The sequence below is a fragment of the Parasteatoda tepidariorum genome, chromosome 12 (assembly GCF_982258835.1).
Source record: "Parasteatoda tepidariorum strain Cologne lab strain chromosome 12, Ptep-v5.0, whole genome shotgun sequence".
NCBI lineage: Eukaryota > Metazoa > Arthropoda > Arachnida > Araneae > Theridiidae > Parasteatoda > Parasteatoda tepidariorum.
This window is the reverse complement of record NC_141766.1, coordinates 17576628-17604440: the sequence shown is the minus strand read 5'-3', so window position 1 is coordinate 17604440 and position 27813 is coordinate 17576628. Positions and strand designations below refer to the sequence as shown.

Here is a 27813-nt window from a genome sequence, read left to right as displayed (position 1 = left end):
CAAGGCTTGTCGCTGTAACCACCCGGACCAATCAAACCAAAACTTGACGAATTTTGATCTTGTCAATTGAGTGCATTTTCATTTTAGTGTTAAATTTTATATTTTCAAATAAATATGAATGATTTCTTCAATTACTTCAGTAGGTTATCTAAACCAGTTATTATAGCTGGTGGCTGCTCTGTCATGGGTTTTTCAGCTTTCGCTATTTATTCGTACTTCAAACACAAGCGTAGAATGATGATAGACGAAGGATTCGTAGACCAAAATGTGAGTAGAGTACTCAAATGTGCTTTAAATAAGTATTCCAAAACTTTATAAATGTTGCTTGAGCAATTTGCTGTTCAATAAAGGTTTTCTTTATTGCTCCTCATTATCATTTGTTGTAAGAACAATTTTGAATCGAAACGTATGATTTTTATAGCTTTACTAGAAATCAATGCTTCATCGAAAGTTTAGACTTTTTGCCTAAATATTTTAATTGTTTTATTTTTAATTATTGAATAATATCCATTCATTGACTTGCTATATTTTTATTATAAATATATGAAGAACAATTTTGAATCAGAACGTGTATTACTTATTAGAAGGTAGTCAGTTAACTTGTTATATGTATTAATATTTATTTAGTAATAATATTTATCTAGTACAAGTATTTATTTTACCAATTTTTGGAACAAAGTTTTAGTGCTAATATTACCTATTCATTGATATTTCCCATTTGGTTTTGCTGTTAATTATAATAATTACAGATTGAGTGTCAAATTTCCTTGGCAAACTTCAATGTAGTGTATTTGAGTATGTTATTTTAAAGTAGATAATGGAAATTAAGCCAAAGCTCTAATTGAATAATTTATTTCTTGTCTAATGCAGTGTTTTCATTACAGAAAAAAATAGAGAATTTCTCACCCTTTCTCAAAAACATGGTGAGATTTCAAAAAGTTAAGTGAGATTTTTAAAAATTGAAAAAACAGGAATAGACATAGAAAAAAATTATTTCTTTAATTATAATGCATTTTTGACGTCTTCTAATTGAATATTTTTGCTGCAACATCATATGGAAAATGTTCTATATCCTTTTCCTTTCCTTTTTCATCAGCTATTATGCTTATTTGGCTGAAAAATATCCGTATTTGTTTCGTTTTGACCCGTTTCTACGGACATTAGTTTAATTTTCATTTGTCCATTGAAGATGTCGCCTTAACAAGGTATTTGCCCATCTTACATTCATGCACAAAAAAAGTAAATATCTTACATGAAGAAACTTTCCTACGATGAACACATGGTTGCAGAGAAGTGTGTTCTGAAAGGGGTTCGGGGGGGGGGGGTTCTGCTTTTCGAACCGGTTCTGAACAATAGTGATTAATAGGTAGGCTAGATAACAAGGACGGATGTTCAAAATAATGAAAGATCAAGGAAGAAAAGTGAAAAAATTTTTATTCAAAATGGTAAAGACGAAATTTTTTCCAAAATTCGCTCATTTTGAAATTGATTAATAGAGTGTGCGAACTTCTCACGTTAATCATTTTTTATTGCGAGAAAAGAAAAAAAATATGCGAGATTAATGTAAAACAGAATTAGTAAAAATTTCTTGCCCATGAAATTTTGTTTTGTATTTATACAAAGATAAAGCAACAAAAAAAAAATGTTTGTAAAGCAAACACTCACTGAAACCTCATGATGGTTTTCTTGTTACATTTCAGAGCCTTATACAGGTGAATTTTATTTCCTTTGATCGGTTAACAATTATCAGCCCGAATAAATCAGTATTTTCACAAAAATCTTAGCTATAAAATCGGTACTTTCACACGTGCAATTGTTTTAGAAGAATTGTTTTCGGAAAAAGCATATAAAGGAATGGGATGTGAAAATTTTTATTAAATGTGTGACTCTTATACAAAAAAATAATTTAATACCCATGCATATTTTTTAATGCCCATGGACATGTTCAAGTTTAAAGTTTAATAGCATGTACCCCAACCTATTCTTATTCATTTTCAAACGATTTAAAAATCACATGCAATTCATATTCACTCGATAAAAAATCCCCCATTGTGTTTCTTATTAATGAGATTTAAAAATCATGCATCACGATTCACATTATCAAGATTTAAAAATCACATGTTGCGATTCGCTTTCATGCATTTTAAATCCCATAGATCGTGACTATTCTTCTCGCAATTTTAAAATCGCACATCCTGATTAGTTTTCCTGCAATTTAAAAATAAAAGCATTAAAGACATTAAAACTCCTTCAATAAACGCATGAAAGATATATTTACAGCATCTGCGAAAGAAAGCCAAAATGTAATAAAAGCAACAATTCTATTTGTAAATTATTTAATTAAACTTAATTTGCCGTTATCTGTTGCGAACCACAGAGGTAAGCGCATGTTCCCAGAATTGTTCCCCTGACGGCCGCATACTTTTTACATTCTTTGTAACATTCTTTGATGATACCAGTGGTAAAATTAAGACAACCTTTTTCTCTCTCCCAAAGTTGGACAAGAATAGTGTCCAACCTTGGGGGCACTGCTAATTGAGAAGTGTAAAGAAAGTGAAACCTGCTGCTACAATGTAGTTCTAATAGAGACAGATATAGTGAAAGCTAAAGAAGCGACCTACATTGATTTAACAGGACAAAAAGAATGAATTTTTTGATTTTTATGTAACAGAATGTCTTAAAAAATTTTTTAGATAAAATATATAACTTTTTATTTCTTTAATAATAAATCTGTCAACATTTCTTAGATATTTTTATCTTCATTTCATATTGTCAGTTTAAAATCAATTATATTTTTTGGAAACTGATAAACAAATAGAAAAGTGATTAGTGATGTAATTAGTTCTGTTTACTTTTTTATCAACTGTCAAAGATAATTTAATAATCCTGATCTAATATTATTGAAAAACTTTTAAGTTTCTATTTTCAACATTGTTATATTAAATATGTCTTTCTATTTAAATTGTTTTTGAATTTATGCCAAGAAATAGATTTATATCCGATTGCAAGTTGTAGTCCTGAAATGACTCCCAAAACTCCTGATGTTTTTAATCATTGCTCATGAAAACTTTTCTACAATGTTACCAGGTTTGTTTTCTTTTAAAGGAAGTTATAATACTCACTCTGAGAAATATAAACTGATATTTTCCTTTAAACTTTGGCATTTAAGTCACCATTTAAATGACCAGCTATATCAGTTAGAAAAGCCAAAGGAAACTAGGTTCCTTTAATTGCCTAGTTTTTTCTTCTTCATTTTCACTTATAAAAGTGATAATTTGATCAAAGAGCTCGATGAAACAGTTTTAGCATAGTTCTATGACATAGCCACCTGACTTCTGTGCAATATAAAGTGTCATTTAAACAGTTTTCAAAATCATTTAAAAATTCTTTGAACTGTACCAGTAGTTGAGCCACTAAAGTATACAATCTGTCGATTCATCAACCGCAAGAGAAAAAAAAAAATTGAAATTGTGAAGCTGTGAACTTAAAATTGAGCCCTAATTTATTCTCCCAACTGTTTAACTCTTCTTTCTATAGTCATTCTATTAAGACTCAAACTCTGAAATTATTTTGCTTCAAGGAAATTTTTTAAATTTTAGCAGCCCTGGGCTGTTGCTCAGTTTGCCTACTTTCAGGCACGGCCCTGGATCTGGTAATGTCAGAGAGTGGGGGTTCATGAAGAATCTAGTCAGATATTTAAAAAAAAAGGTCTCAGGAGTATCGGAAAAATTCTTTTGCAGTAGGAATATGATGTTTTTAAAAATGATAGTATTTTAGTGACACAATTCCTAAACCCAGTTGATTTATTTGATGGTTTGGAGAAGTAGAGACACAAGCTTATTTATGTTAGTAAGGGCTACCTCTCTTCTTCACTGTTCTCCTGGATTTTTTTCCACTGTTTCCCTGATGATAATATGTATGCATAGGTTGATTGATAAAAAGGATTAGTGCCTAAAACACTGAGGTTTATGTAAAAATTACCATAATTATCATCAACATAGGCTTTACAGTGTCATCATTTTAGGCATTTGCCCTCATATTGGTCAACCTGTAAGCGGTCTTTCATTCAAATAAGTTTTGCATTCTTACTGTATTTAATAATTTTCCTCTTTTTATTTTATTTTTGGTAACTTAAATGAATTTAATTAAAATTTAAGCAGTGAGAAATTTTTCTGCTATAAATTAGATTTTTCTTGGCATTGTTTATTGTTTTACTAATGAATATGATAGATATTATAACATAATATTTCATAATATTTAAACTATTCACTTTGAACAATTTTGTACATTTATTATTTTGAAGTTCATTATGCATGCTTAAAATGTTTCTTTTTTTTATAGGTGGTTGATGAGTCAATAAATAAGGTTTTAGTTCTTGGATTAGAAGGTTCTGGTAAAAGTACATTTTTGTCACATTTGGCTAAAATTGATGGCAACATATATGAACCAGATAATACCAAAGAATTTAATGTTCTGTCTGTTGTTTGCCATCCTCATAAATCTTTGAATTTTTGGGAGAGTAAGTTCTATTCTTTATTTATTCAAATTGCTTTTCTTTGCTACATACTCTTTTAGTATCATTTGTGCATATATCCCAGAGAATTCTTCTTGTTATTATCAGCAATGCACATGTATTCAAAGACATCTTTCAATGGTTAACTAACGCAAGGCGCGATATCAGACCTTAATATTGACCCATAATATTTAAATTGGACCAGGTATTATATTTCAGGGTAATAGTGTACCCTACCACAGGACATAATTATAGGTCATTTAGGGGGGAATTTTTCTGGTCATTACTTATGCCTTTCCTCTATTTTGTTAAAATTCCTATACATATTTTTTCTCAAACTTAGTACAGCACAGCGTTTTGTTTCATTATAAGCAAATCACTTTTAGAATAGTAGACATCATTTATTTTGATTAGCTTATAAAAATATTACTTAAAAAATAATAATAAATCAAAGTTTTAAATAAACTATTTAAATTGAAGCACAACTTCAGTAAAACTATTCACAACATATTAAAGCAGGAGTAATTTAATTATCAATGATAGACAATCAGTTTCATTCTACAGTACAGAACCCGTTATCCGGAAATCAGAAAACCAAAAAACCGGAACGAAATTTGAGAAATTTTCCCACCAGTTTTTTTAAAAAGTTTTTTTCCTCATAAGATTTTAGGATTTTTCTTTCTTTTTTTTTACAAGATGTTTACTTTACCATCATTTTGGAAATAATCATTAGTGTATTACTTCATCGTTTTTTCTTCTTTTTAAGATTTTTTCAAAATTTTTTTTTTCAAGTTGGGTTTAACAATTAAAAAAACGGCTTTTTTGTAGCGATTCAGAAAGCCGGAAAAATCAGTTATAAGGAATAGCGATGGTCCCGATCGTTCCGAATAATAGGTTGCCTACTGTATTAAAAGCATAATCATGACCATCATTGAAGCACAATAGAAAGATCTTTCTCTGTTAAGGAAGGAGAGGTGATTTTTATATGCTCTTCTAGGGATTCTTACAAATGCTACTCTAACAGTGCAATGCCTATCAAAATAAAGAGATCCCTCTCTTCGCTGATTTCGGTAATGATTTTCGGTTTGTGTTCTGCATCGTTATGCAGCACAAATGAACCCTTTACTCTGGATTTTTCACCTTAGTCTTAAACTTTTTTCTTATATTTTATTTTTCTTAATATATTTCCTTTCTTAATATAAAGTAGTGTGATTTAACATTTTTTTATGTTTTTCTCTCTTGAAATCCTGACTGATAAAATAGTAGGATTTTTATGGTATTTACTTTTTGATCCGTCTCTTATGATTTATGATACTTAGTATTAATATACTCTTATTGCACATTGAAAAGTAATGAAAGGAATTAAAAAGGTAGTCCAGTTTTTATCAACTTATAGTGGGTAGTCAACTTATCCCACTCTCATCTATAGTTGTGTAAAATGTAACAATGAGTATATAGTAGTGTAAAATGTAACAAAGAAAGTTAAGCATGAAATTAATAAGTTTATTTTTTAGAATATAAGTGAAAAAATAAGTCACTGGTAATTAAATATAAAAATAATTAAATACAATTGTTCACTGAATCACCTGGCAATCACTTGTAACAGAACAATTGATGCAGGAACAGTATTTTAGATTTGACGTAATTCCTCACTCCAATTATTCACAAAGTATGCAGTTCACTGACCTCTGTCAAAACATGAAACATTCCAGATTCAGCATGAATAGCCATAGTTTGAGTAGTATCAACTACTACAATAAGATCCAGCAGCTTAAGCTCTTGCAAGTAAGGAAGAAAATATGGCTTATAATTTTACCGGATTCCTTTGTTAGAACTAGTTTTCTGCAGGAGAGCCTAGTGATTTTACCTGTTATCCAATAAGGGTTTTGAGGAAAGCGAGCCAAACCTGAGTTAGGCTGTATTTAATCTATCTAATTTAGATAATATCAGTACCAATAACTATGATGTATAAAATTAAATATTAAAAATTGCTTGAAAATAAAATTATATGCTAATTTATTGTAGATGACATAGAACATTACAGCTCTGCCCCTATTTTTCAAAAAAAGTATAAACAAATCCTCTGTATGTAAACTAAACCTGAATTTTAGCATGTCACATCACTTGATCGATTGAACATTACACCCTTCAAAATCTTTTTATATTATAGTAAAATATATTTTTACTCCTTTGAAAAACTTAGATTTAAAGAATATTTTTTGGATGATAAATAAAATATTCATTAAAATATATCTGAAAAATATATCTAAAATAATAAAAAAAAAATAAAAGAAATAAAATAAAAAAATAAATTAAAATATATCTTTTCTTATTTAGTCAGTTTTAGCTTAATTTAATCAGATTTGATAGTTACTTTAATTTGTATATAAACTAAATAGTTGTATTTATGGTAGTACTATATATGTACTATATGATAGTAAATGAAATATATGTGATAAAATTAAGAAAATAATTGTTGTAATTTTTTTTTACTGAAATGCATATAGAGAAGAGGGGATGGCTGGAATATTTCCGTTATTTATGGTACGGAATATTTCTGTTATCATACAAATTTTTTTATAACCTTGGCACATTGCTAAATCTGGGTTCCACTTTCATATGCCATTGCGTGGCAAAACATTTTATTCTTAAGCGGCTAATAAAAAGACAAGGTTTTTATTGTGGAAAATTAAATTTCTAATTTGCTTTTTAATGCCCCATTAAATTATTTTTATTTGTTTTTGACAACTTACTTTATTGTAATGCCATTAAAGGCGTTACTTATTTCCTAGCTTTTAAAATTTTTTAATTTCATAAGTGTAATTTTTTAAAACATTCTTGATCCTGTTGTATACTAAATTTTATCCATATAATTTTTATCACATTTTATGAGGAGCGAAAATAAATACTTTTATTCTTTACTTAACAATCAATGTAATGGCTAACTTTTTAATTCAGTATAAGTGTATAACTCATTAATTAAGTTCTATTCAAATATCAAAATCTATTTTTAACTTTATTTTTCTTCAAACTGCTTTATTTCTCTAACCACAAAAATCTTTCAATTACAAGGTTATATTAAATTCTAACGGGTCGTTTTGCTAAATAAGCTATAGTCAGATTATTTCAAATTTAATATTAATAATGTATACTTGACTTTATTTTGGGCTCTATTATCTATCCATGACTCACAAAATTTTGGATCTCTTCCCATGCTCCTAATTGTCTGTTAGACTCTATGCATATACTGGTAATTTGAACTTCTTGATCTAAAGACTGGAGTTTTTTTGTAAAATATATATATATATATATATATATATATATATATATATACAGTAGGGAACCGATTATCCGGAACGGTCGGGACCATCGCTATTCCGGATAACTGATTTTTCCGGTTTTCTGAATCGCTACAAAAAGCCGTTTTTTTTAGTGTTAAACCCAACTAAAGAGAAAAAAAAAATCTTGAAATAATTTTAAAAATAAGAAAAAACGATGAAGTAATGCACTAATGATTATTTCCAAAATGATGGTAAGGTAAACATCTTTACAAAAAGAAAGAAAAATCGTAAAATCTTATGAGGAAAAAAAATTTTTTTTTTAAAAAATGGCGAGAAAATTTATCGAATTTCGTTCCGGTTTTTTGGTTTTCCGGTTTTTTGATTTCCGGATAACGGGTTCTGTACTGTATATATAATTTTTTTTTTTTTTTTTTTTTTTTTTTGTATGTCCAATGGCCTCTTAGTCCAACCATTAAATAGTGTTATAAATTGTTATAAAAGATTGTTATATAAAAGTGGATACCTGAAAGAAACTGTCTTTGACTCAGTGAAAAGAGTCGCTCTGTTATTTTGTTTATATGTTTTTTTGAAGTTATAAATGTGGCCATATTTGTTAATTAAAAACATTTTTCCTAATAAAGAAGGATGATTTTCTTTGGTTTGATTTGGTACACTGTTTGATTTGATTTTGTCACAATGTACGAATATTTCACTATTAACATCCGGCACGATAGTTATGAACAAACATGCATATTTCATTTTTGCTCTGTCACTTTGGATTTGCCGTTTTTTTAATCAACTTCTAAACTGAAACTGATAAATCATTCCATGGAGTAAGTGTGGACACATAGTTATGGGTCAATTGTGAACAAGTCAGTATTATAGGCTTTCTTTGATGTTAATGTGGGTTATTCACTAGCACTTTACTTATTAAAAAATTTATATATTAAACTATGTACATTTCGTAAAGTATTTAATTTATATTTTAAACTTTTCACTAAATTTTTTATTAATTCTTGTACAGGAGGAAGTATAGTAAAAACTAATGGTTTAACACATTTTAACTTCTTTAAAAATTAAACTGTTGATAACTTATAATTTTTTAAAAAAAATTTTATAGTACTTGCAATATGTTTGCTTATGATATTTTATTAATTCTTCTTTCTCTTAGTTGACATTTAATATCAGAGATGCAAACTTGCTCTGATTTGTAAAATATATTTTTCTAGTGGTAATGAAAGTTAAGTTATATTTAGTTTAGTATTTTTCATTTTAAGCCATTTTCCCACCACTACATATAAAAAATTTAAAGTATCGTATGAAATGCAATTTTATCGCAGTTATCTTGTGGTGAAACTTTTAAAAAGTAGGCGTAATTATCTTTATTCATCTAGTTTTATTGTTAATTCACTACCAATTTATTAAATCTTGCAGAAAGGGGAGCAGTTGACATCCATGTAATCTATGATTTGTCAAACTACTTTATTAAATAAGAACCAAATTTGACTTTATTAATAATTTTTTTTTTCTCTGTAGAAATTTTAAAAATTATCTTCTAATGTAATAACTTGTCTTTGAAATTTTTTTTCTCTATGGTTACTATGTTGTTCAATTGTTAATTATGAAATAGTATTTGTTAAACATTAAGCTTATTTATTCAAGACTGAAAATAGTAAAGCATTTCCACAGAAATTTCTTTTGGGCCAGGTAAGTCATAGAAGTAAGGGCTCCACAATTGTTTTGCAAACAGTATGAAGAGGGCAATGTTGTCAACCTTTCACAGAAGTTACTTTCACTTTCCAGAAAATTTAGTACTCATTAAGTTAAAACTATTTAGGCTTCGACCTTCAAGTCACCAGCGAGGATATTAACTCCGTACTTCAATATAATAGTTTTGTGCCTTCACAATGAAACTTTTGCAGCTCTATTCAAGACGGTATTTTTAAATTGAAAGTAGTTCTATTTTGATTTCATTTTCTTTCCTTAAAGTAACATTAGATTAAACAATCAGTTTTATGGCTTGTCCACGCTAACCTTTTGTCACAGGGTATTTTGCACAAAAACAACTTTTTTTTATTTAATAAAAAACAATTATTTAAAACTATAAATCAAAATTAGTTATGTAATATTTAGAATGAAGATGATCATTTAATTTTTATCAAAAAATGCTAATTATGCTCAAATTATGATTAGTAAACTTAATTTGTGGCCCTATATTTGTCCACATTAAAATCATCTCTCCTTATTATAAAATTAAATAAAAGGTATGAAGCATTGCTTTAGTGTTCATTATATAATTTTCGTATTTTATTTTATGATAAATATATTTTACCTAATTAATATTTTTATATATTAATCTTTATTTTATTTTTTCAAGTTGAGTAAATGTCTACTGAATGTCTAATACTATTGAAGTCTCTCTTCGTTAAGATTTGTTAAAATCTAGAGGCATTTATCTCAGCTTTTTCTTATAATTTTAAGAATGCGGTTTTCATTTAAAAAAACTATGATTTTTCCTTGTTGTTCAGTGAAGGAGTTATAATGCAATAATGAGAAAATTTAAATACAATTTTGGCCATGGGAACCAATATTTGGAGGTTGATTTTATACCATAATAATATTTCTGTATAAGTCGGGGAGTTTCATTTGGAACTTAGCCCAATTCACTATGTTGAACTTAGAGCTGATCAATCACAGAACTTTTATTCACCCAGAAACACTCATCATACCTTGAAACAGGAGCCAGTAGTACTCCGAAACTGTGTTTTTCATTTAACTGGCACTGGTGCTCTAGATTTTCCTATGCTTCAGCAATTTCTTTGTATCTTATAGACATTCAAGAGGTCTGCCTCATTGTCCATAACAAAGTTGCTATAACAAGACTCTTGACATTAAAATACATTTATAATGATTTAAGATAAAATATGTAGTAGGAATAATTAAATTTGATTCTTTTCTTAAGAATGAACAAATAACTCAACTGTGAATTAAGTTAAGTTTGTATTTGCTATGTGAGTTAATGACTATACTATGTTTTTAATGTTCTTTTTTATAATAAAAATTTAAAATTAAAATCTGAAACTGAAAAGTATGCATAAATATAATGTACTAAAATTGCCAGGACGCCCGGTGGCTGAGCGGTAGCGCTTCGTGCTGTCATGCCGCAGGTCCCTGGTTCGATCCTCGGGGCCAGGCAAGGTTGACTCAGCCTTTCATCCCTTCAGTTGGTCGATAAATGAGTACCAAGCAAGCTTGAGAACTAAATACTGGGGGTTTCACGTTAGGTTGACCACCTAACAGGAACATCTGCTCCTGCACCCCAGAGCCCAAAGGTCAAGAAAACTGAGATGGGCACAGTAGGCCTTGGCCCTCTATGGGCTGTAGTGCTATTGAGTTTATTTAAAATTGCCAAGGCCTTAGTGGAACCAGAGCTTAAGCTTATTATCTGGGAGCAGACCTGGAGCTTTGAAAATTTTTCGACTCTAGATACCTGCCCAGTGATTGAGTGTTTGGAAATTTTTTTCTTCGTAAAAACTGTTCAAATGACGATAACAAGTTAAATGAAACCTAAGTGTGAGTTAACTTATATTGATAATATACCTTGCTTTACTTGGGTATTTGTTTTTTTAGCTTATAATTAGATTTCATTGAACATTGGTTGACTTTTATTGTTGCTTTCCTATGTTTTATTGGCATTTATATTTTCTTTATAGTTGGTGGCTCCAAAAGTCATCGTGTTTATTGGTCAAATTTTGTTCAAGATACTGATTTGTTGGTTTATGTTGTGGATGCAGCTGATGAACACAAACTTGCTGAATCTGTGAAGGAACTTCATATCTTGATTGCCTGTGATAAATTGAAAAATGTGCCAATTTTTATTTTGGCTAATAAACAGGTGAGTGAATTATATTGTTCTTTGAATAAGTTTGGCAATATTAAAAATAAGAAATCTCAAAAATTTAATTTCTATGCTGATTTAATTAAATTTTATATACACAATAGAACAAAAGTGATATAGAGGCTTTTTAAATTTATAAATTTTTTTTTTTGCTACACTCTGTTGCTGTATGGGAGTTTTCTTTTCTTTTCAAGTTTATTAGTGCAGGAAAGATGGGCTAACATGGACATGGGGCAAAAAAGGACATCTTGAATAACAATTTTATTTATTGATCAAAATTTGTTTGTGAGATATCGTACAACGACAACACTGATGTATGCTTCCATGTGCAGCTGCAATCATTCTGTAAATATTTTAGTAGAAATTTGTAAAAGAAGGTTATTAAGTTGCAAGGGTAACTGTCAAGTAATTTTTTTTAACTGTTTTATTAATATTTTATTTTCAAAATTTCAACAATTAGTGATATGTTATGAATAAATTATACTTTTTTTTAAACTGTTTTGATATATTAACTTTTGTTCTATATAGTTTCAATTAGTAACCAGTTTTAGGCATAAAGAAGCACATGACTTTGTGGGGCTAGTGTACACATGGTCAGGGCTGGATTAACACCCTTATTGGCCCTAAGCACTTACTAGATTTTGATGCCTTTTTAAATATAATTAAGAATGTTAACACAAATTAAATTAAAAAATTATTTTCTGAAATGAAATTATAGTTTACAAAAATGAATAAATTTATATATCTGTCAACTTGAACACTTTTTGCAGAAGAACTTTGATAGGAGTAAATTTAGCCAAAATTTTTTAAGTAGGTTATTGTTTTTGTTTTAATTTCTGTAAAAGGCAAGCAAATTCTTTATTCAAATTTCCTAGATATTCTGTACTGACTACTCAGAATCTTTTTTTAAAAAAAATCTTTTGATTAAGATTAAGTTAGAAATATTTTTGTCACTCTCAAGGCAATATTTATTGAAAAAAATTATTGAACTCAAAGGACTCATCATAGAGAATGCGAAAACATAAAAACTCAATTTATTAGGTTGTACAGTAAGTTCTGCTAATTCTATAATATTAGATAATGTATCTGCCGGCACAAACTTTCTGGCTAAGACCCCAATAGTATTAAAACAGAAAATTATAATCAATGGAATTAAAAAATCATACAGAAAAATGTTCTTCCTCTGAATAAGCATATTTTGTTTTGATGGAATTAAAATTTTGAGCCTCAGGAAACGGGTGGTAAATAACTTCAATCTGGAAAATATGGTTCCAATATTTTAGGCAGGAGTGTGATCAAAAGATTTGAATTCATAATGTTAATTTAACTTTTGATGCATTCTGCTATGTAATGAAAACTTTTTAGGCAAGTTGAAATATTTTTTACGCAACTGTAAATTTTTTTCAAAGATAAATTAATTTAAAAACAATTATTTATTATTTTTTATTATAATAATAGTCGAAAAAACTTTTAATTGTAAGTATTCGAATTTTTACACCATTTTTAAGCATATAATTTTAAAGGACAATATAAAAAATTTGAACAAAATTAGTTGACTAGTTTTTAAATTATCAAATTTCAAAATGGCCTTTTTAAAAACTTCAGTTCTCAAGAACTTTTCTACCAATTTCATTAAAATTTTGTATTTTGTCATTTTAAATTATATACTTTTATAAGATTTAAAAGTTTATATATCATACTATTTAGAATGTTTTTGATTATTATTAAATAAAATGATGCAAAAATACTTGTTTAATTTTTTTTACATGGAATTATCTTTGGGTAAATTAATTTTATACTAGATCACAAAATATTTTTGGAATCCCTTAACAAGTTCTCAAAACATAGCTAAATGCACAAAAAGTAAAATTTATATCAAGGTGTCTAAATTTTCACTTGCTCTTCTGCATAAACTATTGATATCATATTTTCTAGATTGCAGCTACCCCAAATATATCTAGGTTCAGAATTCCTAATCCTTCCCAAAAAAAATAAATAATAATAATATAATAAATAAAATCTGAGTGTTTATTCCGAAAAAGTATTCTTTTAGGTCTGATTTAGTAACTTAAAATATTGCTTACACTAGTTAATTAGCATATTTAAGGTGCTCTTGAACAATTAAGTTTGAATCTCAGCATTTTAAAATCCAATCATTAGATCAAAAGTTATTCAATGTGTTGACTTTCCTTTTGCATACTATGCATTAAATTTTTCCTTTTTTTTAAAACATAAATAAGCTGGAGTAGAGCACTTGACTTGTTACTCATCTTAAAAACAAATTATTCATTTTGCTAAATTTAACTTATTTTAATAAAATATGTTAATTTTTTTCCACCTTAATTTTTAGGGTAATGAAGTTTTTCTATTAGCAAGTATATGTATTTTGCAATTAAAATAATCAAATTAAAATCAAATAAACAAAGCTGTCTTTACTGATAAAAATAACAATTGCATAATGCTGTTGCTATATTTTCAATAAACTAAAAATGGGAAGTACAAGTTAAACTAACTTAGTAAATAATAAATGAATATATATTAGTCTAATGTTTAAAGAGTTTAGGATCGTCATTAAAGAGGTCAAGTGGCAAAATGACAGTTTAAATATATTTTTTTCCTATTTTATATAGATTATCTGTTGGCTAAAATTAAACAATTATTGTTAGCTTGCTCATATGATCCCCGTGCATTAAGGGTTGAAACACAAATGTTTTTAATTTATTGTTATATGAGTCATAGACGAAATGGAAATGAGTTAAAATTATTTATGTTTTATTAATGAAAAAATTGGTTTGCCACCTGTTCAAAATTTCAAATTATTTCAAATAGTATTTTACAACTATAACTTCCAGTAAAAAACTATTAACTATGTAATCAACAACAAAACTATGCTTTTCTAATAGTTAACTCAATTTCAGAGCTTAGTGAAAAATGACCGCCTGTTGTTTCGAGAGTGTAGGGCTAAAAAAAGATGTGATTTGAAATTTCAAATATAGTTTTGAAGTAAAAAATGTAAAGTTTTTTGTTGTGTTTTAGTAAATCAGCACAGGGTGCATAGTGATTTTAAAAAGCACTTAAAGTTGCTTATTTTCGAATTTTGTTTTTTAAAAACCTGTAAAGGTACTTTTTCATTGGGTATTTGAAGAAATTGCTTTATTTTTCCCTTTTACAAAATAAGATTTTTTCTTGGCCATCTCAATATTTGCCTCGAAACATAATAAGAGCGGTTTTCACATTGTTTTATTCAACATTTTCACAATTCATTCAACTGCAATCCATTTTGGCATACCATTGGTCTGTAGTGTATGAAAGCGTAAATCATTTTAAATGGTTGATGAAATACTTGCGGGTCTGCATGTGCGCACACTGAGCTCAATTCGGCAGGATTCTTGTATTTTCATTCTAAAAAAATATCGCAAATTTTTGCTATTCACAGGGACCAACTAAATATTTCCAGTTTTTTTTCCCCTGAAAGCAAAAGAAAATTTTATTTCACTTGTTAATTTCATCATTGGTGAAGCACCCTTGTCTACGTCCCTCTTGTGCTCTTTTATTTATGAATCAGTGCCATAATACTTGACCTTAACATGAGGATCATTCACTAATTACATATTTTTATGTGGGTCCCCAAAGTAGTAAAGAATCAAAAGGTTTCATTTCAAAATTTCCATCCCTCTTTTATTCATTTAATTTAATAAAGATAATAATTAATTGAGATTTTAATTTGTAAGATTCTTTACTTGAGGACCGTCCACCGATTGCATAAAATTTTTGTAAACTTATAACTTTTTTTTTACTTATTACATTTTATCATTGTATTAATACTTTTAAAATGTTCATTTCTTTCAAGTTGTTTTATAATGAAACTACATAATATTTATTGGCAAGATTTTAAAAAAGTATGAAATGAAGGATTTTTCCTATTTTAAATGAGCAAAAAATCTTATATGTTATTCAGATTTGTCATTCCAAAAAACTTTAATTTATCTCTCAATGATTTTATTTAAAAACAACTAAAATAAAAAATCAATTATCTCAGATTTGTTAATTATTATTAGTGTAGGGACAATTTGCTTCTGACCATGATAATTAGCTTCCGACAAAAATATTTAGCTTCAATACTCATTGTATTTACATATCAAAATTATTTAAAAATTTTTTAAGCATTTCATTAAAGAAATACTGAACCAAGTAACAAATTTTAATAAGCATTTATTTGAGTCCATTCACTAATTCACATTTGTGCTATTCATTTAATTTTTCTTAGTTTCCTTAATTCTTTGCATATCTTTTTAAATTTGGTATGATCAATAATAGTAATTTTGTTAATGTTTTGTTGAATATGCTTTTATAAATAACTTTTATTCAAATCTAAAGAATACACTTGATAACCTTTTTAAATAATGGTTAATTTAATTATAATTTGGAATATTTTTTTACATAATTGTGTAAAGTAATTATTAATTTAAAAATAGAATGACTCACTTAATATTGAATATATTTAAAATTGTGCATAAATTGTTTTTATGGTGGCTAATATAATCCAGAAGAGAATTCTTTGTCAGAAACTAGTTATTTTATCATGATTTTGAAAATTGTTTTGCATTTTATTAACATATATATAAGAACTTTAAACAATATGAAGGAAAAAAATTATTAGTGTGCTTATCATAATTATATTTTTTTGAAGTGCTAAAAAATATTTTTGAGTGCTTAAAAAGTACTTAAAAGGTGCTTATTTTTAGTCGAAAAATTTGGCTGCATCAGAATCATTAAAAAGTACAATCTTTATCTAGTTCATTAGAAATATGCAGCAAAAATAATAATATACTAATTACGTTTTGTAGAAATTGCTCGCTGTCTCTCTCCAAACCCCGGAACTTCTTATGAAGTTTATTTCAGATTGCTTCGCTATCTAAGACATATTGTCTATAGAGTAGTAAATATTCAAGACGTTGTAGTGGTATTCGTTTGTAAAAAGACACAACTATTTAATTGTTTGATAAGTAATTAGAAATATTAGCAAATTAAGACACATTTTTCATTTTCAGTTCATCTTCAAAAAACATAATTCTACAGTTAATAATTTTCGCTAAACAAATAAAGGAATCAAAATTACTTGAGTTATTTTAAGTCGGAATTGAAAATTGCTGTTTTGTGTCGCATAATCCAGTTTCGCGAAAACTGTCAGTTGTACAATTATTATTGTTTTGAAGCTGAGCACTGTTACAATTTCTGAACATCACTAATTCGTCTCAGTTATATATGTCAGTTATATATGGGTCATTCTCACGAAAACTGTCATTTTTCAGTTCATAAAATCCCGAAAAAGTAAAGTGAATAAAAAGCTCTGAAACTTTTTATATTAATAGAAATATGTAATGGCATTATAAAGAAAGTATATATCCTATAAAATATACTTAATATTTAAATTAATTAATTTTTTAAATAATTAATTTATAATTAATTAATTTATAATAATTAATAATTAATTAATTAATTTAATAAATTAATTTTTTTATTTATTTTTCAAATTAATTAATAAGTAAATAAATTATTTTCGCTACTTAAAATGTGAGGGAATGACACTAATAGTGAGGGAATGATATTCTATTTTAATACATGTTTTTATCTAAGTTACATCTACCTAAACTTTGAAAATGATAACATACTAAGTATATCTGATATTTGTTATAATTTACTCTTATATATTTAATAGTTTTTGCAGGTTTGGGAAATAAAATTGGCTGGCACGATTGAACAAAATTTTTTTTTATAATATACTCATCTAGCGTCATTCCCTTACTTTATACACTAGTGAGGGAATGACGAATTCAATAAAATTTAAAAATAACAGTTAGGCCTAATTAATTTCTGAAGTCAATCACATACAATTATATTCATACAAGAAAGCAACATATAATTATCCACTTTCTCGATGAAGTTGTATTTTATTTTACTCTAAAAAATGACATGAGGGAATGACAAATGTAAAAAAGTTTACCTGGTTTGATTCATTCAAATTTATTCCACAGCAAGGCTTCTTTAAGTTGAAGATGGAAACATACTGCAATTTTGTTCTATGATGCCAGTTGTTAACTTCTGAAGTTTTTATTAAAATATTTTTATTCTAAGAAGATTGCAGGTGATAAGAACATTGTTGTGAGGGAATGACGCGAAACACTGGGGACAAAGTTCAAAATAGTGCTGTGTTAATATTTTTATCAGAAATTAAATTTAAAATTGATTTTCTGAATTCTATATTTCAGTATTCTGAAATAAAAAACACGAATTTGTAAAAAAAAAATTTTTATTTCAGAAACAATTTTTTTCTTTTTTTAAATCAGCAGTGGGGACAAGTGAGGGAATGACATATTGGTATATTTTAATTACCTAAAATAAATAAAAAATAAAAATTGATAATTTTATTTTTATTCTTTTGTTAGCTTGCATTCTGAGGGACACTTTCCCTGAATTTTTTTTTTCGTAAGCTGTAAAACAAACATAAAATATACTGGGGACATGAAAATGACTGTTTTTGTGAGAATGACCCATATATATATGTAATGTCATTGCGAAGAAAAATTTATTAGTATTTTGGTGTTAAGTTGCAGATTACCCTTTGTCCATTTTACATTTACAAAGTTTTTCCTTTCTTTTTGGGCATTTAGTTTTTCAGAAATATTAGTTGGGATTATATTTAAAGTACTATCTTTGTCAGTATTTAGCAAGATAGTTTTATTAGTCACAATCAGGTTTTTGTCATATTTAATGTTTTTATTTTGAATGTATCCAGATACTATTTTCAATTTTGTGGTTGGTCACTTTCTTGTTTATGCTGGGTTTGATTCTCAGCAGTAAAGAAAACTGGTTTGTTTACACAAGTTTGGCCCCAATGGTAAGCGTTGGTATTTCCAATCTTACCATAGTATTTACATGGCTTAGGAGGCAACTCCTTGGAAGCCTGGGCAAAATGAGTTGTTTATTGTTTATTTTTTTAAATTTGGCACTTTCTTTTTGTACTTTAGGTCTAAATTGGGATTGTTGGATGAAATTTTGACCTGACCATTAAAAATTATGATTTTGCCTTGGATTATAATAATTTGGGATACATGAATTATTAGTGAATGGTGACCTTGATGTTGAACCTTGAAATTGTTGTCCATACCCGCTAGATTTAGATTCCTGCGTTTTTTGTTTAGCTTTAATTTGGGGTAAGACAGTGGGAAAATCATGAATTATTTTAGAAACAATTGTGAGCCATTTAGTTGAGGGTTTTGGGTTCTTTTAGAATGATAAATGTTGTAATTTGTGGGGGCAATCCTATAGGCAAACCCTCAATTATATGCTCATTATTTAAATTTATTTTTCGACCTAACTCTACCTTTTCGATAAAATCTGAGTTCAAGTCTTTAAAGCCAGAAAATTTTAAATTTTGGAAATTGTTAAAGCCACAAGGAGGTGAAAAATAATGTTCTTGAAAAGTTTCAACTATTTCTTGAAAAGAATTACAATTTAAACTGTTTATTAATAAATAATTTCAAAGCTGAACCTTTTAAGAATTTTTGAAAATTTTTAAGTTTCCACTCTTCATTTATTTTAGAATCTGTATATTGTTTTTCGAAATGTTTGAGACAGGTTTTGAATTGAACACCAATGTCGGGCTCAAAGATTAATATATCTGGTTTTTCATCGAGTTTATCTTGATTAAAATTTAAAATTTGAAAACAAGTGTTTAATTAATCTTACAAATTATTTGTATTAGTTTAAACATTTTCTGAAACTGGGGCTAAATCTCTTTCCATGTTAAATTTATAATTTCTGCCACTTTGTACGGGCATTCAAACAATAAAAATAAATTTCAATAATTGGGATGCTCAGAGCCATCGCTATCCCAGATGTCTGAATTTCCCGGTTTTTTGGACGGGCCAAAAAGTGACACTAATCAATGTTTTATCGAACCCAAATTACAAGGAAAAAGTGTAACACATTTTACTATACGAAAAGAAAAAAAGCTCTCTTAAATTTTAAAAATAAATGTTCGAAAAATAGCATTTAAAAGAATAAAAATATTTGGAACTTTAGACAAGAAAGCAAGTTAAAAAAATACAAAATTCACAAATTTATTTTTTGAAAATAATTAAACCATCAAATTAACTAATATAAAACAAAAGCAATGATTAAATAACGCAATATATTTTTAAAAAGGAAAACTTTTTAATTTAAATGAAAATAACACTTGAAAATTATAGTTAGGGATAGTTTAAAAAAAAGGACTAGCATAAATATTAAAACCAGGAGCAAGGCAGGATATTATAAGAACAACGGAATTTTGAAAAAAACTTTTTGATAAAACCTGTGAATAAAAAGAATTAATTTATTGGGTATAAAATTTATCATGAAAAGAAGAAAAAAAACTCAAACGTAATGTAATCAGAAAACCAGAATTAAAAAAAAAAAAAACAGCAATCTGCTTCATAAAATAATCCTCTGCTATTAGTAATAAATAATTATATGCTTAAATTAAAAAACAATCTTGTCCTTTTATTTTTTTTTTATAAAAACAGATGATTTTTAATGAAAGCAGATGCGATTCTATATCAAGAAAAACTTGCAAATGATATTGCACTTCTAAAAAAAATCAGAATTTATTCATAAGAAAAATATTGTTTTGTTAATTGATGTCAAGTAGATAAAAATAACTGGTGATTAAAGAAACTTTTGCTCCAATAAATAATGCATTATCCAAAATTATAAAACAATTAATCATAATAAATCCTATATTTATAAGATATATTATCATTATTATTTTATCTTCTGTTCACTGATATGTGTGTGCAATGCATTTTCCTCTTCCTCTTGTAAATCAGAGAAAAAACGAAATCAGCATGCCACTCCTTTCCAAGCAAGTTTGATTGACGGCAGCTTATCAGAAAAGCAAGGATTCTTTCAGACACACAGGAGAAAATAAAACATTTGTCCCTTCCCTGCCCCCTCTTGATCTAAGGATCTTCAAGGTCAGGGAAGAAATGAAGTTTCTCTGGGCAAACGGGGAGATAAATTCCCCCTTCCCCACGTTTTCCTCTACTTAACTTCGAGTGTGAGTCAAATTTCCGCTATTTTTCATAATCGTTCTAGTTCAAAATGGCGGGAAAACCATGCAAAATTTTTTCTGCTTTCCCGGTTTTCTGGATACCCGATAAATGGTTCTCTACTGTATTTTCAAATTGTAAAAATAAACAAATCTATTTAACAATGTAATAGAGCTCAATAAATGTAAAAAAATCGATCAAAATTTATAAATCAGATGCTTTTGTTTTCATAAAAATTCAAAATTATTAATTAAATAATAACTAAACACAATAACTAGGAGAAAATGCAATAGATTATATTAATTTGAAAGAAAAATTAACAATTATGAATCGAAAAGGAAATCCATAATTAGTATATTTCAACCAAAACCATCTTATGAAAGCAAAAATAAATTATATCACATGAAAAATACTCTAAAAATGATTTATCACAGTTTTCTTTTTTAAATAATCTTAAAACGGTAGATATTTTATTGGAGTACCTTTTTCCTCACTCAAATCAACCGCATAAAAGCTTTTTTTTTTTTCTAAACCAAACACGCAAATTGCAAGTTTTACATTTGTTATCCACAACAGAGTAACTTGCTCAGAATTTTTTTACTTCCGATTTAACTGATTAGAATAAAAACTTTTTTCACTGCAAATCACGCTTGAAGAGCATTGATTCAAATAAGTTCTTTTTTTAATTTATATGAGTGCTTAATCAATACAAATTTAAGAAATGTTTTAGAAGTTTGCGCCATAAAGAATTGTGAAAAATACTACAAAAGGATATGAAACTGAAGATAGTTTGAACTAGTCCATGAAGACAATTTAAAAACCACATAATTAAAGATGAAAATCGATATAAAAAATTAGTTTCTTCTTTATAATGAATTGTAAATTAACACCAAAAAATAAGGAGAAATTGAAGCAGATTATTCTTTAACACGTCCTGAATAGGAGGAGGGAATGTTGAACATCTAAGTAAACCATCATAAATTATTCTAGTGTCAAGGTTCAGACATTTCCAATAAGCATTCACAGCATAGCAAAATCTGTGCTAAGCAATCTCCTCTAATTTGAAGTAGTCATGAAGAGATATAGAATTATGAATTAAAGACCAGCAAATGATTTTTAACACTTGCATTGTAAATGCAATTTCGCACCATGTGGTATTATATGCATAATTTTTGTTAAAAAAATTATTGGTGCTTGAAAAAAGTTACTACTTGTTGAGATGTTGATGTATTAGCCATAAGTTGAAGAAGATGTTGATTGATGTATTTTTAGTTGTCCATTTAAATGAGATATTTCATATCTTTGATGTACCCTCTTCCCAACCTTTTAATCCTGATAACTTCTAACTTCGTTTCTGAGAGGAAGGATAAAAACAGGGCTTAGGCAGGGAAACAGGTCACAATATTTATTTAATAATTATTAGAGAGAGAACAATCACAAAAGTGCCCCTCAGTAAAAGTGCTCCTCAATAATAACTATAAATAAAATTATTATATATTTAAGAAAAATACCTTTTTACAAAAACAATAGCGTTTCTATTTCTTTAGACTGAGTTTCCCGCTCTCTTCCTTACCTTCTACCCACTGAAGCAAAAACTGTGCGTATGTCAGAGTTTGGAGAGAAGAAGCTGCGAAGGGTGTAATGAGGAAAAGGGATGCTGCGAGCAAGATATTGAGCTTGCAATATTTATCATTTTAAAATGATTTGAAAAAGATATATTTTTGTTTTTTAGGATTTTCAATAATTGTAACTCATTTCTGTTTAAAATCAAATGTATTACTCTTCTCATAGACTTCAGCAATGAAATGATCTTATGTAAAATCTGAAACAAAATTTAAAATTTGTTACCAATGGACATCACACAATGTTAAAAATTTGCTCGATATTCCTTGGCGGTCACAATATCGATCAACATTAATCAAGAATATAATAATATTCATGTGGTATGGTTAGGGAGTTCAACCAAAATATGTTATTTACAAAATGCATGGATTGATGTTTAATGCTTTCAATTACTTATGCTGCTTACTTAGTTAATTATGCTGCTTACTTAGATTTAATAACTTAGCTGAAGTATTCTAAAAAAAAAAATTTATGGAAAAATTTAATCATATCATTAAATATTGTTAATGTATTTAAGGCAAGCAATTTTTTAAAAATAGTTCTTAAAATGTCTTCTTTTAAAATGTGAAGCTTATAATTTTTTTAATATTTTCTCTCTCTTCTAATGGTCTCCTTTAAATTTTTAACTGATTTTGCTATGGTTGTTAATAAAAACTAAATGTAGTTATTTTGCATTGATGTTTAAATTCAAGTGTTTTTCAGTAGAATATAAGATGTTCCAAATGTAGTAGTTTCTCTGAAATAAAAATGCTCTGAAATGATATGCTAGAGCCTGATTTCAAACCTTTGAAAATCTTGACTATATTAAACACAACTCTGACTTATTGAATAACTTAAAGGTTTTAAACTTGAGTGAGTTTAGGCAATTATTCATTTTATGAGCTTCTTTCTCGTATTGAAAGAAAGTAATTTTTTTATGAAGAAAAACTACCTTATTAACAAATCTAAATAAAATTCCTTGAGTGTTATATTATGATTTAAATTTAGGTGAGTGTTGAAGAAACCTATTTTTTCTAATAAAGCACAAAAAAGTGGAAAAACTAGTAGAAAAAGTGAAATTTAATATGGATTAAGATAATCTGTTCAAAATTGATCAAATTTGTCTAAATTGGTTTCTAATCGTGGTATAAAGTATAAATAATAAAAGTGATGACTAGTTTTAATTTTTTTATAAGCTTCTCAATATATTACTTATAAATAAAATTTTTTATTTCTTGTTTCAAAATTTAAACCTTACAAGAATTATAACTTTTTTAAATTTAGAATTTTTAATTTATTAGTTGTGCAATTTCATTCGTCCTTTTGTTCTATTCTCTTTGAATTAAACTTTGCCCTCTATGTAAACTAAACTAAAAACTTGAGTTTTGTTTCTTCCTTCAATAATACCTATAGTGCGGCTTTGAGGAGAACTCCTCCAGACTGAAAGTCTGGGGCTGTCTGCTGCTATGGTAACAAGCGAGGACACATTTCTAATGGGGGTGAAATGGAGGAAATAGGGTGTCGATTGGTTTACTCACGACGCCCTATACGCTAAGATAAAACCAAAACTAATCAACCCACACCCCTATTTGAAGGGGCCTTTCCTCGTAACCATAGTACCCACCACGATGCGAGATGGGTGTCTGGAGGCGTTCTCCTGAAAGCCGCACTATATCTACATTTTTACCACCCAGGTAAAAATTTACATAGGTATTATTCATTTAATATTTTATCATCATCATACCATTCATATTCATTTTCTACCACTTTATTTTCAACCATAAATAGCTTCATCCCCATAATCCATATTTTAAATTTCTGCATAATTCAATCAGAAAAATTCCTAGCCTTGCTTGAAGTTCTGATTTAAAGGGTTTTTATTTTTCTGACAGAGCCTGTTATCATTTGTAGATTGTAGCACTCAGATATCGTTTGTAGATTTTGTTTCACTCAGGCTCATAATAATAGAGGTTCTTGTTCCAATATAATATTTCAAAATACCATTCATCAAGTATTGAATAAATTTCCACTTATTAATTTATTTGTTGACATTTTCTTGAAACATTTTTGCTGTTAAATTTTCTTTTTGAGAAATCAAAATCGGTTTTAATAAACTTTCAAGAAGAAAATCGCAATTGCCATTATTAAATGGCACATTTTAATATTTTTATTATTTCTGAACAGTATTTCTACTACATTTTTTTTCTGTTTGTGCGATTTCAGTTTTAGAAATTATTATTGACATAAAGGAAAGTTTTTTTTTTATAAAAAAGACTTCATGCAAAGATTTTTCGTATTGATCATTTGACTTTTGTTTGTTTTTCATATCAAGTCCAGAATACAAACTCATTTAAATGATTGAAAATAATTCTTTTGTGCATTTATTTCTCTGTTATATTCTGACTAAGAAACTTGAAAACAATAAAAATTTTAAACAGTCCAGCTACTTTTCTATTAGTTTTCAATGCAAAATAATTAAAAATGCTTTTTTAACTTTACTTTAGTACAAAACAATTTTTAAAACAGTTTGCCATTTTGTTTAATTTTTTACTCGTACTTTGGCCTGATCTTATTATGATTGTTAAAAAAATGTTTGTTGTTTTAGGATTTAAAGAATGCATTCTCTCCCATGGATATTGCTGATGCATTTGAAGTTCCTGAGCTGACTAAGTATTACAAAATTGCTGTCCATCCTCTAGAAATGCCTCCAGATGCACAACCTCGCAATGAAAGTGTAATGTTCATTAAAAATGTTATATCTTATTGGCTTTCTATGTTAAAGTGATTTGTAGTCTTTGTTGAAACATTCTTGTAAATATTTCATCTTAAGATTTCATTTCAACTGTATTTAATTTGATTATATATGTGAATGTGTCTGAATTTTTTGTTTAAACAATGTTGTATACAATTAACAAAAAGGAAAAATATCAAGTATAACTTATGATACAGTTAATATATTGTAATGTACGGTATCTAAATAGCAGCTTCTATAATTTCTAAAGCATACCTAATATATTTGTAAATTAGCTCTAATTATTACAAACTTGGAACATTTGATAAAGGAATTTCTGGAATAAACATACTTAAATTTTTAAAGTTTGAACTACAATGCCTAAAGAATGATGGTTTAAACTTTTAAAATATTTAAGATATAGCTTTGGAAAAATAATAATTTCTAAATACATTTTATTCTTTCTTTTAATTAAATTTTATATAATTTCTCTATCTCTGACATACTGCTGATTTCATTGAATCTTAAGGCTTGTCTTTAAAAAATTTAAGATTAAAATTTTCTTTTAAGTTTTACTCAGTACAATTAAAATAATTTTATGATTTAGGAATTTAAAAGAAATAGTTCTCTTATTAATGTATCATGAGCTATAAGGTTAATTAACCACTTTTTTAATAACTATAAGAGCAATTTTTATAAAAATTTAGTATGTTTTTCAATTTGAGATGTATCTTGGATAAAAAAAGTAAATTTTTTAGGAGGCATTTTAATATTCAAATAGGTATATTTGAATATTAAAATGCCTTTGAACAAGTTGACTAATGAGAAAATTGTGCTAAATATATTATTATTTAGCTTAATTTGTTCATCCAAGATTAGCTTATCAAATCTTAATTCAACTTACTCCATAAAAAATCAGGTCATTAGATTGAAAGTTATAAGTATTGATCCTTCTATTTTTGTATACTCTATTTGACTTCTTTTTTTATTTGCAAAACTTTGGTGTCTTTCATTTTATTCTTTTGAAACAGCTTCATTATAAAGCATGTCTTTCTTTCACCATGTTGCCATTTATGTTTTCTAAATCTTAAATTGCTCTAGTCTTTAATAAAAAATATAACTATTAAAAAAATATTGATTTTTTTTAAAGATTTACAAATATTTGTACATAATAGTTGTTTTTTATTAAAGTTATCAGTTGAAGCAATTTCATTTAATGAACCTTTAGTATTATTTTTAGAACTTTAAAGCAGTACTATGAACAATTACATTTATAAAAAATTACACACAGCTCTCAGTACTAATTCTCTTAATTTATTTTTAAATTTACTCTAGTTACAGTTTTAAGTACTTTGATTTGTCTTTTGGTAATTTTACCAATGTTTTCAGCTGCCTTGTGCTTTTAAGCCCCACATAAAATTTAATTCAAAATTCTATGCTTTTTTTTCAAACTAGTAAAAATATAAAATTTATTTACCTGTGTAATTAAAATCATTTTTTATTGTTTAGTGACAACTTTAAACACTTTTTCTTTATAACATTTGTGAAAAATTATTTTTGAAATTGTTTTGATTAATTTCTTTTGAAATTTCTTTTTTCAAGCTCTAAAAAGGTGACAAAATACTGCATTGTTCGTATTTTACCTTAAAAAAGACTAGCTCTGCCTAACCTAATTCTTTCACATTTACTGATCTTTGCAGATTTAGTTTATTATCATAGCATTGGTTGTTACATTATATTGGTGTAATTATTAGATAATATTTATTTAAATTTTCTTACACCACTAAAATATGTAGATGATGCACATTTTCCTCCACCTATTTATTCTTTGAGATGGATAAATACTGAGTATTGCTATTATATGTAATTTATATTAAAATTATCTGCTTAATATTCTGTTTTATGCTAATACTACATATAAAGTAATTTAGCATGCATGATATTGGTGCAAACTCCTGAATTTTTATTCTAGAATGTTCCGAAATTTCAAAACTGTCTTCCAAACTTCAAAAAAAGAATATATATATATATATATATATATATATATATATATATATATATATATATATATATATATATATATATATCCTTAGATTTTATACAAAAATTAATAAATGAAAATTTCCTCCCAAAAGTTTCCATTAGGAAAAGGCTTTTTTTTGTTAAATTTTTTTCAGTTGCAATATGTCCCCCCCCCCCCTGCCTCCAAAAAAATATTTTTTTCATTGTGTTAACAAAGCATTTCTGAAAGTGTTACTTCTGTTTAATATTGAGAATTTTTTTTGATAAGCCCTATATGTTCTAGAAATTATTTGCATAAATATAGTTTTAACATATGCATTAAAATTTCCCATTTCTAGTCTAAAAATGTTGATTATTTTATCTAAGTAATTTGTTAGGAAGCATATACACATACTCTCTCATATTAAGATAATCCTTTACTCTAAAATGTTATTGGTAAAATTCTTTTATACTTCGTTAATAACTTTTTAAAAATCGTTTATAACTAATTAATGCAATAATAATAAACATGTCATGTGCAATAATGAACAACGCATAATAAAGTCAGAAACAATCTTTAAAGCACAAATAATATACGAAAATGATAATAAGTGATTTTTAATTATATTAATTGTGCTTCAATCATTGTTTTGTAGTTTAAAATATTGCAATACAAAGGTAACTTTTATTTCTTT

At 27.2% G+C, this 27813-nt stretch overlaps 1 protein-coding gene across 1 annotated transcript; it reads left to right on the top strand.

Moving 5' to 3' along the window:
* LOC107443638 (uncharacterized) lies at positions 1 to 27135 on the top strand. The gene is made up of 4 exons (XM_087156209.1): positions 1 to 267; positions 4342 to 4519; positions 11508 to 11689; positions 24992 to 27135. Exons 1-4 carry the CDS (start codon positions 115 to 117, stop codon positions 25169 to 25171), a joined length of 693 nt encoding a protein of 230 aa, XP_087012335.1. The 5' UTR covers positions 1 to 114; the 3' UTR covers positions 25172 to 27135.
* The last annotated feature ends 678 nt before the right edge of the window (positions 27136 to 27813 follow it).